This window comes from Choristoneura fumiferana, chromosome 10 (assembly GCF_025370935.1).
Source record: "Choristoneura fumiferana chromosome 10, NRCan_CFum_1, whole genome shotgun sequence".
Classification (NCBI taxonomy): Eukaryota; Metazoa; Arthropoda; class Insecta; order Lepidoptera; family Tortricidae; genus Choristoneura; species Choristoneura fumiferana.
Window position 1 is genome coordinate 8,722,423 of NC_133481.1, and position 16,482 is coordinate 8,738,904.

General features: G+C 47.8%; 1 protein-coding gene across 1 annotated transcript; it reads right to left on the reverse strand.

The window, feature by feature from the left end:
* Positions 1 to 5,508: 5,508 nt before the first annotated feature.
* LOC141431743 (uncharacterized) lies at positions 5,509 to 8,960 on the reverse strand. Its single transcript, XM_074092920.1, has 2 exons — positions 6,146 to 8,960; positions 5,509 to 6,104 (listed from the first exon to the last, which is right to left on the reverse strand). Exons 1-2 carry the CDS (start codon positions 8,958 to 8,960, stop codon positions 5,509 to 5,511), a joined length of 3,411 nt encoding a protein of 1,136 aa, XP_073949021.1.
* Between the last annotated feature and the right edge of the window lie 7,522 nt (positions 8,961 to 16,482).

Genomic DNA, 16,482 nt, shown 5'->3' on the forward strand with positions numbered 1-16,482 from the left:
GTATCCTTGTTTCAGATTATAATCCCTACTTAGCTTTCTTTCTAAAAAGCTAAACCGCTTCATTGCAATATCTCTGGAACCCCCGTCAGCACAGGACGGATTTTCTTCTCTAAATGGGAGTTTAACTACATAACGCCCGTCTTGGTCCCGTGTGGTTGTTGCTTCGTAAATATCTTCACAACGTTGTTCGTCGACAGATAATATTTTCGTTTTGTTGCAGGGTTCTGCCTCGATTTCCCAGAAAGATCTCAACAACCGTTCTACATTGGTATGCATGCTTACAACATTGCAAGTAATAGCCTGCTTTGAGCGCACTTGACCGCTTAATATCCATCCCAGGGTGGTGTTTTGTGCTACTAGAGACCCTGAGGGACATTTGATAATTCCATTTTCTATAATGGTGCTGTATACGTCGGCTCCTAATAAGATGTCTATCTTGTTAGGAGTATGATATTCTGGGTCTGCCAAGGTAAGCTGCTCCAGTTCCGGCCATGAAGTAACTGATACCATCGACGACGGTAAGTATGACGTAAGTTTATCCAAAACATACGCTGAAACTTTCAACACACAACCTGGACTGAGACGTGAACTGATTAAAAGCTCTACAGTGGACCTTGTAACAAGGTTTTGTTCACCTCCCAATCCTGATATAATACCTTTGGTTGCAGTTGTTTTAAGACCAAGCAACTGAACTGCCGCCTTTGTAATAAATGACGCTTGAGATCCTTGGTCTACAAGAGCTCTCAAAAGCTGATATTCCCCTACTGACTTGTGATGCAGCCTTAACTACTGCTGTGGCTAGCAGCACCTGATGTGACACTCCTTTCACAAAATGATTAGAAATAGTGTTGGATGTGGGTGGCTCCACTTCCTGATTTGCTTGGAATGATTTACTTTGCCCCGGATTCTCAATTGGTTCACCTGAACCCGTTGATGACTTTTCCCCTTTTGGATGCAATAACGAATGATGTCTTTTTTTACAAATTTGACAAGATGCTGTGGTTTTGCAGTGTTTTACTGAATGATTATAACCTAAACAATTAAAACATAACCTATGCGATTGGACAAAGTTACGCTTGCTGTTGAGATCACTGTTTATAAACTCTTTACAATTTCTGATATTATGATCTAGTTTACAATAAGCACAAGACGCCTGATTAACATGTAACATGTGGATGGGATTTGCTTTAACATGTTTATTATTATGAGTACTCTGTGTATAAGTACGCTGTTTATGATTATGAACATAGGTTGCACCTGACTTAGAATCTAAAAATTCTAACGAATGGTACCTCGTTTCCAAAAAATCTGTGAATTGCTTAATGGAAGGCAACTGGTCGGACATAGCTACTAACGCACTGACTTTAGCCTCCCATTGCTTCCTACTTTCCGAATCTAACCTCTGGCTTACTATATAGATGATCATCACGTCCCATGACTCAGTGTCGATTCCTAAGTTTAACAATGCATTTAAAGTCTCTGTAGTTACGTCTAACAACTCCTTAATAGCACTGGAAGACTCTGATAAAATTCCCTTTTGCTGGAAGAAGCGATTCAATATGCAATTTACCAAATACTGTTTATTATTGTATCTATTTTTTAAAAGAGTCCAACACTGCTGATAACTAGTATTAGTAATAGGAATATGACGCAATAGTTGTTCCGCTTCCCCTCGGAGGTGTCCCTTGAGATAGTGCATTTTTTGCACGTCATCAATGTCTTTATTGTCGTGAATAAGTGACACAAATAGATCTCTAAAGCTTACCCATTCAGAATATTGTCCAGAAAAAATAGGAATGGTAATCCTGGGCAATTTAACTTGCATTGGTTTATTCGATGTCAACAAAGCCGACGTAGCCGAGCCTTCCCTAGCTAACACTGTTAATTTACTCAAACATGTCTTGAGTTCACTTTTATAATCTAGGTAACATTCCCCAGTTACATCATAAACATCTTGTGAGATATACGTTGACTTTTGCAATTCTGGCTTTGACACTTCAGCTATAAGCTTCTCATGCGTCGAAAGAAACTTTTCCCATAAACTTTCTAAAGCTTCTAATCGGGATTCTATATATGCCAGTGTTAAGCGTTCTTTCGGTGATTTTTTGAAGTTAGTATACGCCTTATTAATACGTCCATAATTATCAATCTGAATATTGATATAAGTTTCCATTGTTAGCACCTATCTACTTATACACAATTATTAACTCCAATGTAAGATAAACCACCACTGAACTCTCTAAGTCCAGTAACAATTCGTAAAATTTTACAAGTGTTTTTAATTCCTTTTACTTAGAGGCAAAATCGGGCATGGATTCCCCGTCTTATCACTTTTTCTTAAATTATTCTAAGTCTAATCTAAAACACATGCAAATCACTGACTACTTTAAAGCTTTGAATTTTCTAAGTTCCTATCTGACAGTTATTTCCTATCTGATAGTTAACAAATTACGGTTTAACCACTCAATCTATGACAGGTTTTCCAATTTCTTGAATATTCAAAGTTCCAATTTGACAGCTGTTATTCCGATGAAAACTTGACGAATGATGAAAGGTGTTGACAGTTGGTTTGACAGATAACACTTCACTACTTAATGATTATAAATGTACTCACAGTTTGTTTTCCTTAAACGTAAACACTGCACTATACGTCACTCGCTTGTCCGCTGCGTAGCCTGATGATGATTGTGATGACGTCCTCTTTGATCGAATGACAGGGCACGATGAATTCCTTTCTCGCTCGCACTCGTTGCTCCTGTGTGAGTATGACGGAGACCGTATCTTCGACGACAATCCGTCGCCCGTTGATACCGTGAGCTAGCAGTCGGACACAGTAAATCTTGCCGTGTAATCCGGTTCGAAGGACCATGTACAATGCCAGTACAAATCCAAAAATAAGGGTCTCGCTATAGTGTTCATCAAATGAAACTAAATATAGGTGACTTCTATTATATTCTAAGAATTTCCAAGCAAGTTAACAAAATCATTACATGTATTTAAATAAACTGAGAGAACCAAACGATAGCGCGATCTATCTCGACGCCAGCGCCATCTATCGGTTCGTTTCTAAATCAACTACCCTCATTACATGATTTATAAAGTTGAATGCATTAACAGTTATATCTAGATCCACATTTTCACTAAGTCTACTTAGCTGTCCAAAACTTAGATGCGCAAATAGTAAGTACCTACTCGTAATACGCGTACCTATCTGGCATGCTTGCTGACCACTGTGAGCCGAGCAAAAAGTAGCTTTAAATTTCAGTGTTATTTATTATATTTCATCATCATCATGTCAGCTGAAAGACGTCCACTGCTGGACATATTATATTTATTGCATTCGTAATAGGTCACCTTATGCTTAAAGAGTTATAAATTCACAGTTAAATTGTTAATTAAAAGATAAAAAAATACATCGGTTTACTAATGCTTCGGCGAATAACGTTTGGCAACCTGTTTCATTTCGCAACTTTTCATTTCCCAACTGTTTAATATTTCTGAAACTGTAAATATTTCAGGATTTTTATAAAGTTAACCTAACCTAACCTAAGGGGTTCTACACGATGGCCCTGAAATAAATCCTGAAATATTTACAGTTTTAGAGTTTGCGAAATGAAAAGTTGTGAAATGAAACAGGTTGCCAAACGTTACGTTGCGAAAAGGCAGTACTCGAAATACATCATTGGCCGCTGTAATATTGGGTCCAGAACATTTGGTTTAATCAACAATATAAACAGTCAGAAAAGTAACGATTGATTGTACAAATTATTATACGTATATATATTATAGTATATTATTGAATGTTTAACAATGTTATGAGCTTTCACTTTTTAAATCAATTAAATTTTATACTATTTTGGTTATTACCGATAAAAAAGAAGGTCAGTGTTTATGGCGTACTTAATTTTAATTTTGACGTTACTTACTTAATAGAAAAACGTACCTACCGCTTCTACCTTGAAATTAAAAGTAAACTCCTGTTCGGTACTATGAGGACCTCTTCATTTGTATTGTTTGCTGGTTCCGTTCTCCTACTTTTTTTAAGTTAATTTTCGTACTTTAAGAGTCCCCAGTAGGTACGCTCGCGTCCCCATACAAACGTAGTTTCGTTCTAATTTACAAGCAGCACTACAGATCAAAACGCAACTTTGCGACTATAATGGGAGCAGCCATTACGATATTAATAATTAGGTTTCGTTAAATAAAAAACAATAACGAATTTCCATTTCTCATACAAAACATTAAATTAATGTGATTTTATTTTATTACTTTGAATACGAACGAAACCTAACTATAAACACCCAAATAGCTGCTCCTGCTCCCATTATAGTCGCAAAGTTTTATTATGTTTCAGTGTGTTGTTTGTGAATTAGAAAGAAACTACTTTTGTATGAAAATGCGATCAGCGGCGAGCGTACCACTGGCGACTCTTAAGGAGCCAATTAATTCAACTTCAATTATTATTATTATTCAATTACTGTTATTTTATTCATAACTATTGTCTGCAACTTCGTCTACGTCCCGCGGGAACTTTACCGGAATTTGTCATATCTCCTTGGAATGAATGAGATAATAACATACGTAAATTACCAAAATTTTGTAATATAACTTAAATTTTTCAAAACGTGTCTCTTAATAATTATTTTTTATAGAGGAACAACCAACAAGTAAATGATACCATTGCTGCCTTGCCAAAAATATCAAATTGACAATGTCCATTGTTCGTTACCTGTCAGCTCAGAGTTATTACGAAAATAAAGCCATATTATATTTACGTCTAAGAGACATTTTGATGTCTGACAACATAGAATCACAATAACTTGTTTCCTTTGTGAGGTTTCAGAAACAAGGGCAGTGTGATTTGTGTGCAGCTGTACCTACATTATACTTGTCGTCGATAGACAGCTCGGGTTCACGGCGGGAGGTGCTCCGCAGTCCTCTGCGGTCGTTACGACGGGAGTAGGGCAACGAAAACACCTTCGATAAGTGGACTGTATTTATTGTACTGGTTCGTTCGTCGATTCGCGGTGGTAATCGGAGTCCGGTTCGAAATCGCGGTGGTCGGTCGGTAAGGCAGCAATCGGAGGTCCGTTGGAATAGCAGGGGTCGGTTCGCTTCGCTGGTCGCTGGTCGCTGGTCGCTTGCTCGCTGTAGGCTTCGTAGAGAGGAGCGCTTCGGGTCGCTGTCCGCGTCGAACTGCCTTATCGCTGCGGGCGGGCCTGTATTTATACCCCGCGGCCGGGGTATAAGCCCGCCCGTGATTGGCTATAATTCCCCGATAATCCAGGCGCTGTGATTGGTGGACCCAAATCACAAACGCACTGAATTACCGGGGAATTTTCGCTATCGCTACTTGGGTTTTCGCTTTTATTTAATTATTACTAATCGATTTCGCTACAATTTGATTCTTAAACTACTTATTCTACTATTTACAATGATTCTTAACCTAATTATTCTACTTATTCTATATTTAACAGCTATTTATTTGTATTCTTAAACTATATTATTCTAGTTTCGGGGCTGTCCGCAACAATTCTCCCCCGCCGAATCCGCAGGGGAGGCTTCGTCCTTTGTCGGGAGGACAGCCAGTCGCGTCGTAGGGCGCCGGAACACTCCTCCCTTGGTGCGGACGTCCGCGCTCCGGATGCCGCCGTCAGGTCCAGGGAAGACTGCTTCCACGACGCCTCGGGGCCACACATTGCGTGGTAGGTTGGAGTCGACGACGATGACGACGTCGCCGACTTGCAGCGGTCGCTCGCCCCCGCTCGGAGATTGACGGGGGGCGAGAGTTGGCAGGTATTCCCGGACCCAGCGGGCCCAGAAATGATTGGCTAGCGCTTGGCTAGCACGCCAGGCTCTTCGGTCAGCTTCGTCGCACGTGCCGGTGGGAGGGGTGCCTGCCGGGCCGCCGAGCAAGAAGTGGCTCGGCGTGAGCGCCTCCTCGTCGCAGGGGTCGACCGACACGTGCGTCAGCGGTCGCGCGTTGACGGTCTGTTCAGCCTCCGCCAACAGTGTCACGAGCACCTCTTCCTTTGGTGCCCGTGAGAAGAGTGTGGCGGTCAGTGCGGTCTTGACTGACCGCACCAACCTCTCCCAGGCGCCCCCTGGTTAGGAGCTCCAGGAGGGATGAACCGCCATTCCATGCGGTGTCGCAGTCCGATGTCGCGGAGCTCGGGCAGCCACTCCTCGTAGGCGGCGCGAAGCTCCGTGTCGGCCCCGCGGAAGCATGTACCGTTGTCACTATACATGACGCGGGGCCAACCTCGTCGAGCCGCCATACGCCGCAGCGCCATGATGGCGGAGTCCGTAGAGAGGCTCGCGACGATCTCCAGGTGGACGGCGCGCGTCGTCAGGCAGGTAAAGAGCGCTACCCAACGCTTTTCGTGGCGCCGCCCAATCGTGACCGTCAGCGGGCCGAAGTAGTCGACCCCGCAGTTAGTGAAGGGCCGGCTGTAGGGGTCGATGCGGGCCCGCGGTAGATCGCCCATCGCTGGTGGGCGCGGAGTCGAGCGCCGCACAGCACATGTGCGGCAAGCGCGCGCTACCTTCTTCACCGTGGGGCGAAGGTGCAGCACCCACAGTCGCTGCCGCAGGTCGTTGACCACCCGTTCGTTCGATGAGTGGTGGGCGTCGCGGTGCGCCTTCTCGATTAGAAGGCTCACGAACGGGTGGCGGCCGTTTAGGATGACCGGCCTCTTCGTCGCGTCCGGCACCGGCGCGGCGTTGATGCGGCCACGCAGCCGGAGTATTTGGCGGGCACTGTCCGCCCGCGTCGCGTCGTCCGCCGGGTTTGCTGCTGTCGGCACCCACCGCCATTGCTCGGGGCGGGTTATCTCGGCGATCTCACCAAGTCGATGCGCCACAAAGGGTGTATAGCGCTTTGCGTCGTTGCGAATCCACGCCAGGACAGTGCGTGAATCCGTCCAGAATACGACGCGCTCGATCGTAAGTCGTTGTTCCGCTATGATTGTGGCCGCCAGCCGAGCCCCGATCAGAGCCGCTTGTAGCTCCATACGAGGAATGCTCTGCTGCCTCAGCGGGGCCACCTTCGCCTTTCCCGCCACCAGAGCCACCGTCACGGTTCCGGAGGCGTCTGTCGTCCGGAGGTAGATGGCCGTGGCGTAGGCGCTCTCGCTCGCGTCGGTGAAGGCGTGCAGCTCGTGGCGGCCCACCGCGTAGCACCGCTCCAGCTGCAGTGCCGCTACGGCGGCTAGACCGCGAGCCCACTCGATGAAAATACCGCCGTCCTCCAGGTCCAGCGGCTCGTCCCACGGCGCCTGTTTGCGCCACGACTGCTGAAGGGTCACCTTGGCGGTGATTGTGTAGGGCGATAGGAGCCCGAGCGGGTCATAAACTGACATCACCGCGCTCAAGGCCTCTCTCTTCGTTGGTGTGCGCGTTCCTTCGCGCACCTCTTTCGGCACCCGGTTCATTGCGGTGTTGAACCCGAGTGTGTCGCTTTTTGGGTCCCAGATGAGCCCCAGTATTTTCGGCCCCTCACTCAGGCCTAGTGTTGCGGGCGCTGTTGCCCGCAGTTCAGGTTCGATTCTTCGTTCGAGTTTCGGGGAATTGGTGTTCCACCCGCGCAGCTCAAAGCCGGCTCGTAAGTGGACTTCGTTGACGGCCGTTGCTACGTCCACGGCCTCTTCTTCGGTCGCGTAGCTGTCCACTAGGTCGTCCATGTAGTGGCTCGACGTTATCGCGTATAGTGCCTGCGGGAATTCCGGCGCATGGCGCTCGGCGTTGTGGTTGCGCACGCTGTGCGCCAGGAAAGGGGAGCTTGCTGCTCCGAAGATCATCGAAGTCATTTTCATTAGCTTGGGTTGATTCTCGCCCGGCTCCCTCCATAGGAACAGCTGCGCCGGGCGATCTTCCGGTCTAATCTTCACTCGGAGAAACATTTCTTTTATGTCTGCCGTTACTGCGTAGCGGCCCTCCCGGAACCGTAGTAGTATGCCCGGAAGGGACTTTAGCAGGTCGGGCCCCTCCAGCAGGAAATCGTTAAGGCAGCGGCCCTGGCTGCGGCTCGCTGCGTCGAAAACCAGGCGGAGCTTCCCTGGTTTATTGGGGTTCCGCACGGCAAAGTGGGGCAGCACCCAAGCGCGCGGGTGGCGCGCATCTGCCTCGGTGGCGGGCTCCGCATAGCCCTTCGCTATTAGGTTGGTGACCTGTGCCGCGTACTCTTGCGCGAAGTTTGCGTCGCGACGCATCTTGCGCTCGATGCCCTTGAAGCGCTGTAGTGCCGTCGCGTAGCTCGCTGGCGTTTGCACCTCGTCCGTTATCCACGGCAGACCGACTTCATAGTGATCGCCGTGGAATTTCACTGTTGCTTCGAAGAGTCGTTTCGCCCGTTCCTCGGCTGGTCGTGGTTTCGTGGCCAGCGACACGCCCAGCGCGTCGATGGCGAAATGTCGCTGAACTAGCTTGTCGGTGGCGTCGTCGCGTACGTTATAAACGTAGAGCACATCCTCGGTCGGGCCGCCCGCTCGAATGGCCCGGGGCACTGAGCCGTAAATGACCCAGCCCAGTGCCGTCCGAACCGCTGCTGGTTGCCGTCGCTTGCCCGTCCGTGTCTCGTGGACGAGCATCAGGTGCCAATTGTCCGCGCCAATGAGGAGACGCGGAATGGCTTCGTCGTAGCAGGCATCGTTCAGCCCACTAAGGTGGCGGTACCGGGTAACCTCCTGACCCAGTCGCTGTGTGTGGATCCGGAGGTTGTCGACGGTGCGGGCGGCGATCTTGTAGGCCTCACCGTGGCCCTGCACCGTGATGTTGACACGTCGACTGTTCGGCAGCTCGGTGTTGCTGGCGATGCCTCTCATTTGCATTGGCACCGCCGGTCCCGAGGCTCCGATCGTGCGCGCCAGGTCTTCGTCGATGAGCGTCACCGTTGACCCGTCATCCAGCAGTGCGAAGGTGTCGACGGTGCCGCTGGGTCCGCTGACGCGGACTCGGCACATCTTCAGCAGGACCGGTGACTTGCCGTCTTCGTTGCTGACCGTAGTCACCGTCTGCTTTTCGGGGATCGGCGCCGGCCCAACAGTGGGCTCGGACGCCAATGTCGTTGGGGACTGCGGTGCCTGCCCACGGGCGGCGTCCGCTCGCGTCTCGCTTCGGGGTGGCGCGGCACTTTTGCCGCGCTCGCGTGCAGCAATGGATGGTGCACATGCCGGCACCCGTTGACTTCACAGGTGCGGGCTCGGCAGGTTTCGCGGCGGTGCTGCTGGTCCATGCAGCGGAAGCACACGCGGTTGTCGCGTGCCCACTGCCAGCGATCGTTGACCTCCATGTTGGTGATGCGCTTGCATCTCGTGGTGGGATGACCGCCTCCACAGCAGAGGCAGCGGCGCGCGTCATCGCCCTCGGTGGCGTAGACGGGCGCTCGCGGCGCGGCCCGAGGGGTGGGGCCGCGCATCGGCGTCGGACGGGGTGCTGGCCTCGCAGCATCCCTTCGGAACGTCAGCGTAGTGGCGGCGGCGGCTGCCGTCGCTTCCACCGTTGTATAGGAGAAACGCAGGGCGCGGTCGGCCTCGCGCATGAGGAACCGCGACAACAGAATGATTTGTGGCTCCATGGTCATCTGCTCCGATGCGAAGTCCCCGAAGCGTGACCGTAGATGTGGGCTGAGCTTCTCCATCACGTCGCGTACCAGCAAGGGGCTGGCGAGGTAGCCGTGCTGGTCGATTGATGACAGCACGCTGACGATGTTTTGCAATTTGACTGCAAACGCGTTGATTTCGGTGGCAGTTGACCCCAGGCGCGGCAGCTTCTTGAGGTCGTCGAGTGCTTTGGTGGCCAGAATTTCGGGGCGGCCAAAGCATTGTCGCAGCGTCGTCATTACTGCTTCGGGGTTGGCCGAGGTGTGGAGCAGCGCCTCCACCGCTTCGCGCGCAGTTCCGCGCAAACAGGAGCGCAGCCGCGCCATATTTTCATGCGGCGTGAAATTATACGCGCGCGTCGATTCGGCGTAGGCAGCCTGGAACGGCAGCCACTCGCCCGCCGCACCGGAGAAAGCAGGCAACTCGTAGACCTGCCTCGGCGGCGGACGCACTCGTGCCATTTTTTCGAGGGCCTCGGCGAGCTTCTCGATCCCGCGTTGTCCGCTTGCACTTCGTTCGCGAGCAGGTGTAGCTGGCGGCGAATTGCGTCGCTTCGGTTCGAACGGGGGCGGCGGTGAGCGCCGCCGCGGCTCGTGCTTCGGTGGTGGCGGCGTCGGTTGATCCGCCGCGGTGCGCCGTAGCCAGTCATCCACCTTCGCGTGTGGTCCGGTGATGCTCCCGGCTTGTGACTCCGCTTCGATGCTAGCCAGCTTCTGGCGTAGCTTGGCCTTCACTCGCTCCTTTTGCAGCTCCAGTTCTTGCTGCTTGATGCGCAGGAGCTCCTCTTCGGCTTCCTCTTCAGCAAGCCGGATACGGATCGCCGTTGCATTTGATGCATGTGAAGGTACCGGCGACCTCGCACCGGCTTGCATCGCCGCCGGTTGTTCATAAAAGGCGACGGCTCGTTGTGGTCGCTCCTGGTTGGCAGCCCAGTCCATTGTTGGCTGCTCTCCTCCCCCCATTTGGGTGTGGGGGGAGTACTCGATGGCTTCAAGTTGCGGGTTGTGTTGCACGCACGCTGCCCCCCCATGGCCTCGCTGTTGCACCGTATCGGCGGTGTGGCTGGGCTGCGCGCCCAGCTCCCCCCCTCGGCCGCCGAGGTGCGCCTCACCGGGGCCGGGCCGCACGCCCAGCTCCCCCCACGGCCGCCGAGTTGCGCCTCATCGGGGATGCGGCCGGGCTGCGCGCCCAGCTCCCCCCTAGGCGGTAGTAGTCCTCTTCGGTCGATCGGATCGGCTGCATGCTCATGGCTCCCTCCCCGGCTCGGGTGAGCGGGGGAAAGTAAACGGCGTCGCGACGTGTAGCGGCGATGGCGAGGTCACGCGGCGGCTCGCGTGTCGTCATCCGCGTCTCGGCGCGAGGAAGTACCGTGGGCGAGGCGGCGTCGCGGCGGACGATGCGTTCCAACTGCTGTTGCCAGATGTCGTCAGCGGTGGTCGTGGCAGTAGCAGCGGCGGTCGTCGTCGGAGCTCGTTCGGCGGCGGTTTGTTCTTCGGGCGGCGGGGTGTGGCGGCGCTCTTCGCGGTCGCCCTGAGATCGGGTTACCACCATCTTCAGTCGATGTCTTCAGATCCGGCTCGAAGGACCAAACACTGTCGTCGATAGACAGCTCGGGTTCACAGCGGGAGGTGCTCCGCAGTCCTCTGCGGTCGTTACGACGGGAGTAGGGCAACGAAAACACCTTCGATAAGTGGACTGTATTTATTGTACTGGTTCGTTCGTCGATTCGCGGTGGTAATCGGAGTCCGGTTCGAAATCGCGGTGGTCGGTCGGTAAGGCAGCAATCGGAGGTCCGTTGGAATAGCAGGGGTCGGTTCGCTTCGCTGGTCGCTGGTCGCTGGTCGCTTGCTCGCTGTAGGCTTCGTAGAGAGGAGCGCTTCGGGTCGCTGTCCGCGTCGAACTGCCTTATCGCTGCGGGCGGGCCTGTATTTATACCCCCGCGGCCGGGGTATAAGCCCGCCCGTGATTGGCTATAATTCCCCGATAATCCAGGCGCTGTGATTGGTGGACCCAAATCACAAACGCACTGAATTACCGGGGAATTTTCGCTATCGCTACTTGGGTTTTCGCTTTTTTAATTATTACTAATCGATTTCGCTACAATTTGATTCTTAAACTACTTATTCTACTATTTACAATGATTCTTAACCTAATTATTCTACTTATTCTATATTTAACAGCTATTTATTTGTATTCTTAAACTATATTATTCTAGTTTCGGGGCTGTCCGCAACAAACTCGTAGTACATTAGTTTTGTCAGCTAGAGTAGAACTTTAAAACTTCTATCTTGATTCAAAGAACTACATTTTTATTCAGGTACGGAACGGGTGTTTAAGCACATCTCGATTATAAGAGTGTAATCATCATCATATCAGACGAAGGACGCCCACTGTTGGACATGGCCTCCCCCATAGACCTCCAGTTGCCTCGTTTGGAAGCGGTATGCATCCACCGTGAACCGTCCGTCCATCTCGTTGTTGGACGTCCTACGCCGCGCTTCTCCACTCGAGAACCTTTCGGCCCAAACGACCATCTGTTCTCCGTGTTATATGGCCTGCCCATTGCCACATCTCACCTTCTTCTTCTCTTTTCTTCTTTTTCAACGAGCTAATTTCGCTTGGCTATGTCGGTGGCCCTTGTTTTTCTACGTATCTCCTCGTTTCTAATTCGATCCCGTAGAGAAACCCCAAGCGTAGCTCTCCATAACTCGCTGAGCAACTCTGAGCCTATTTATAAGGCCTATAGTGAAGCACCACGTCTCGGATCCTTATGTCATCACTGGCAACACATATTGGTTAAAGACTTTCGTCTTATAAGGTACTGAGGAATTTTGGACGAAAAGACAGCGTCAAATAACGTACAATTATATCGTTCTACTTGACCGTTAACACATTCAGTGCCAAGAGTACGCTAGGCGCGTTCTCTGTTCGTAGGCAGTTTTCGCTGCAAAGCGGAAAAACGCTGCTACGCGCTACGAGCGTAGCGCATAGCAAATGCGGCAGCGAATGTGTTAAACTTAGGTGTCATGACAGCGTTTCACATTTCTATCAATGAAATAAATGACTATCGGTGAAACAGAAATTGAATATATTTGTTCATAGATTATTATTAAAATCCAAGAAGATATTTACATTGTTTGTATGATAGGGGGAAAACAAGCAGGCGAGTCACCTGATGGAAAGCAATTACCGCGGCCCATAGGCATCCATAAATTAAGCTGGGTTACGGATGCGTTGCCGGCCCTTTGAGAAATAAGTATCTAGGCTTGTGTTTTGAACACATTAGGATTTGATACGTTTTTAAATATAAATTATTGTTGTTTTTCATATCTTAAACGTTATTTAGTTGTCAACAGCATGATTGTGTTTACAGAACCCTAAATAATACGTTTCCTCAACAATTTGTCTCTTTCTTGGCTTGTCATGATTTAAACTTATTGTTAGGTGAAGACTAAGTTTTGAGCTATGTTCATACACTGTTTACATGTAAAAAATAGTAGATTGTACAACAAGAGCATAAAACGAGCCATTTTACCCAAGACGTTCATATAGCCACCAGAGCCGGTACGGCGAGGGTGGATAGACACGTCGAGGGGAAAATGGATTTAATGCTCGAGTTTTACACTCTGCTTTTCACTTCGATGGCGAGGAAATGAAATAGCAACAGTGAAAACAATTGTTCACTACTGTAATTTTTATTGGCAAATAAATAAAAAAATAATAATAAATGACACATAAAATCATCCAAAGCATCAGCAGTGTTGACTGTTTAATTTTTACATGTTTTACCTATATTATTCGCCCTGGACCACCCTCATGGAACTTTGTAGAAAGTTCATGGCTCTCAAGTAAGTTAAGTTTACACGGTCTTGTAATGAAGCGCTTGTCACTGCCATACCTCTAAAGTAATTAAACTCGGCTAACGCAACCTATTTACGCACTCAATTACGAGTAGCACTTAGTCAAGTGTTACAATTACAATTAGTAACTAGCTCGTTACAATGTCCAACACGTCCATTCATATTAAAGTATTCATTGGTGACGATTTACCACGCAAAAAAAAATCGGTCAAGTGCGAGTCGGATTCGTACATGAAGGGTTCCGTACCTCCGTACAATGTTTTAAAAACAGTTAATTAATAAGTTTTTGAAATCGTAATCGTCATTTTATTTTTAGTATTTGTTGTTATAGCGACCATGGTAATACATAATCTGTAAAATTTAAAGTGTGTAGCTATTACGGCTCAAGAGATAGAGGTCTGTGACAGACAGACGGACAGACAGACAGACCGACACCGGAGTCTCAGTAATAGATCCCGTTGGCACCCTTGGGTTCGGATGCCTAGAAAAAATAACGTGTTAGGGAAAATTTATAGTAAGAGTGCGGTATATAGTTAGCTAAAGATATGGTTTTATGATGACACGCTGTAACACTTTTGTCTAAAATATTGATAAAATATTGATTGTATTATTTTTAACATATCCGGACCAACGTTATTGTTGGCGAGTAATATGAGTGCCTATGGCGATTTTCCGGCAACATCCTCATGTTATGTCAGGGTGTCCTCGTACTCTGAATAATTCTAGAGACAATATTGCGAGCAAAAAGGAGGAAGAAATTGGTAAATCACACAATCAAGTCTTAATCACGTCAAACGATGAATAACACTCGTTATTTATTATTTTACTTAATTCGAATCATTATTTCACTCAAGTTCGCTTCTAAATAGTTATAAAAAAAACTGGCAAGTGCGTGTCAGGCCACGCGCAGTGTAGGGTTCCGTACTAATATGCGTCAAATTGTAATACTTCTGTTTCATTCCTGTATTTTATGTTCCTCTATTATGTTACTATATGTCTCTGTTGTATTATATGTGTGGTGTACCTATGTGTGTTGCTCTTTATTTTCAAATGTTACTTAAATAATGATAATTTTACATTATATTACTTGAATGAATTAATATTAAAACACCATTCTATACAATGGTTATTGCTATGTTATCGATATTAATAATCCGGCTGAAATTTAAATACATTATAATTTTATTTTATGGTAATCTGAAATATAATTGAATTAAACAGTGTAGTACCTTTTTCCTAACTCGTTGGCATCGTGGCAGTTTAGAAAAGAAAAAAACGTCTGAAGATATTTATTCTTCATGTGACAACACTTGACTAGACTTATCACTTCTTTTTCCGCCCGACGGCATCGTGGATGAAAAAGTGCAAAATAGTGATTTTAAAATAAACCCCCAGTGGGTTTTCCAATAGTGGCATAATAAGTTCATTGTATTTATATTGTTTCGATTATATTAATAAAAAAAAAAAATATAAAAGCTATGCCCAGTCAACGAAAACTTATTAAAATACTAAAAGAATGTGCGGCGTCCCTCGAGAAGGGTCACAATCGCCAGCCTGTCTGCCACGCGGCGGCAGATCCCGGAGTCGTAGCCCCGTGCGACGTGAGCCCTCGCCGCCACCGGAGTCGCCTCCCCGGATTGAGACAGAACAGAAAGAAGACGAGAGTGACCAAGTATAAATACAGCGGTGTACAGAAGGTGAGTTCGCGCAAAATTTTACTTTGACTTTCAGACTAACCTAAAAATGAGTTACCTAATAATTCGCCTACAATTTTTAGGCAGATTATTGATTGGCAGACCACGTTTTGCCGAGTAACGGTACGCCGATGAATTTGTACGCATATGTATTGTTTCGCAGACTAACGTTTCGTAACTCAACCTTTAGTAGACTATTCAGTTGGCTTGTGAGTCAGTAAGCCGAACAATTATTAACAGAAATTCGTTTAGCCGATTAATCACTACACATTTTCAATGTTTGCTCGAACAACTTTTCGCTTTCGAATTTGTGTTTATTTTTATTGAAGTCAAAACAAACTAAGTCGCGACGCAGCAGCAGCACAACGCAGCAGTTTGGTTCTGGCACTCACCGGCCGCTGCCGAGGCACGCTCGCTTCGCTCGCTCGGCTCGTCCGTTGTTCGAACTTCGTCGTACCTAACCACACATTTTGATGTCATGCGATAACTCTGCTTATCTGTTTCGGCGAACAGTTGTTCGATCAACTGCAACAATTACGAAACAAACAATCGACTAAAAGTAAACCTGCATATCGCTATTCTTTCTACCGAATACTCGGCGAAACGAATAATAGGCGTAACGAAATTATACCGAACGTTGCTTGGCTAAAAGAAAAATCTGCCAATAGTTGTCTGCGAATCGAAAATCTGCGTAATTAAACTCGGCAAAACGACAAGTCACCCTAAAAATGTTCATCAACAGGCGCCTGCGATAATATTATGAGCTTGAGTATCATTGTGTGTTTGCATTATACATGTTTTTCTCTATGGTTTCTCGTATCAAGGTTTCCGTTATAACGGATGGCAAATTTTCTAAAATGCGGCCATCGAGTACGAGATGCTTTAGCTAACACTTCGATGTAGCAAATGGCTCGCATGCTCACGCACTCGTTGTGTTTGGTTTTTCCTCACAACTACTGAATACGAAATACACACTACGCTTTCAACCTCTGAGCACAACCATTGAGTACGCGATACTCCTGCTACCATTTCTATGTGGCAAAATGATTTGACATACTTCAGCATGCTTAATGCTGAACCCCTTATAGCAGCCATTGAGTACGAGATACTCGCTCTATCATTTCTATTTGGCAAAATGGCCTGCAAGCTTGTGCTTAAGGTGTTTTCTTCCTGATGTCCTTCCTCGGGACTCAAACTATCTTTATACCAAATTTCACCAAAATGGGTTCAGCGGTTTAGACGTGATGAAGTAACATACAAACAAACAAACATACTTACACATTTTATATTTATAATATTAGTGGGATATATATTTTATACTTTATGGAC

Coding starts and splice junctions, on each gene's coding strand:
- LOC141431743 (XM_074092920.1), bottom strand. CDS start 8,960: ATGTGCCGAGTCCGCGTCAGCGGACCCAGCGGCACCGTCGACACCTTC. Junction 6,105..6,145: donor CGACATCGGACTGCGACACC/GCATGGAATGGC, acceptor GCTCCTAACCAG/GGGGCGCCTGGGAGAGGTTG.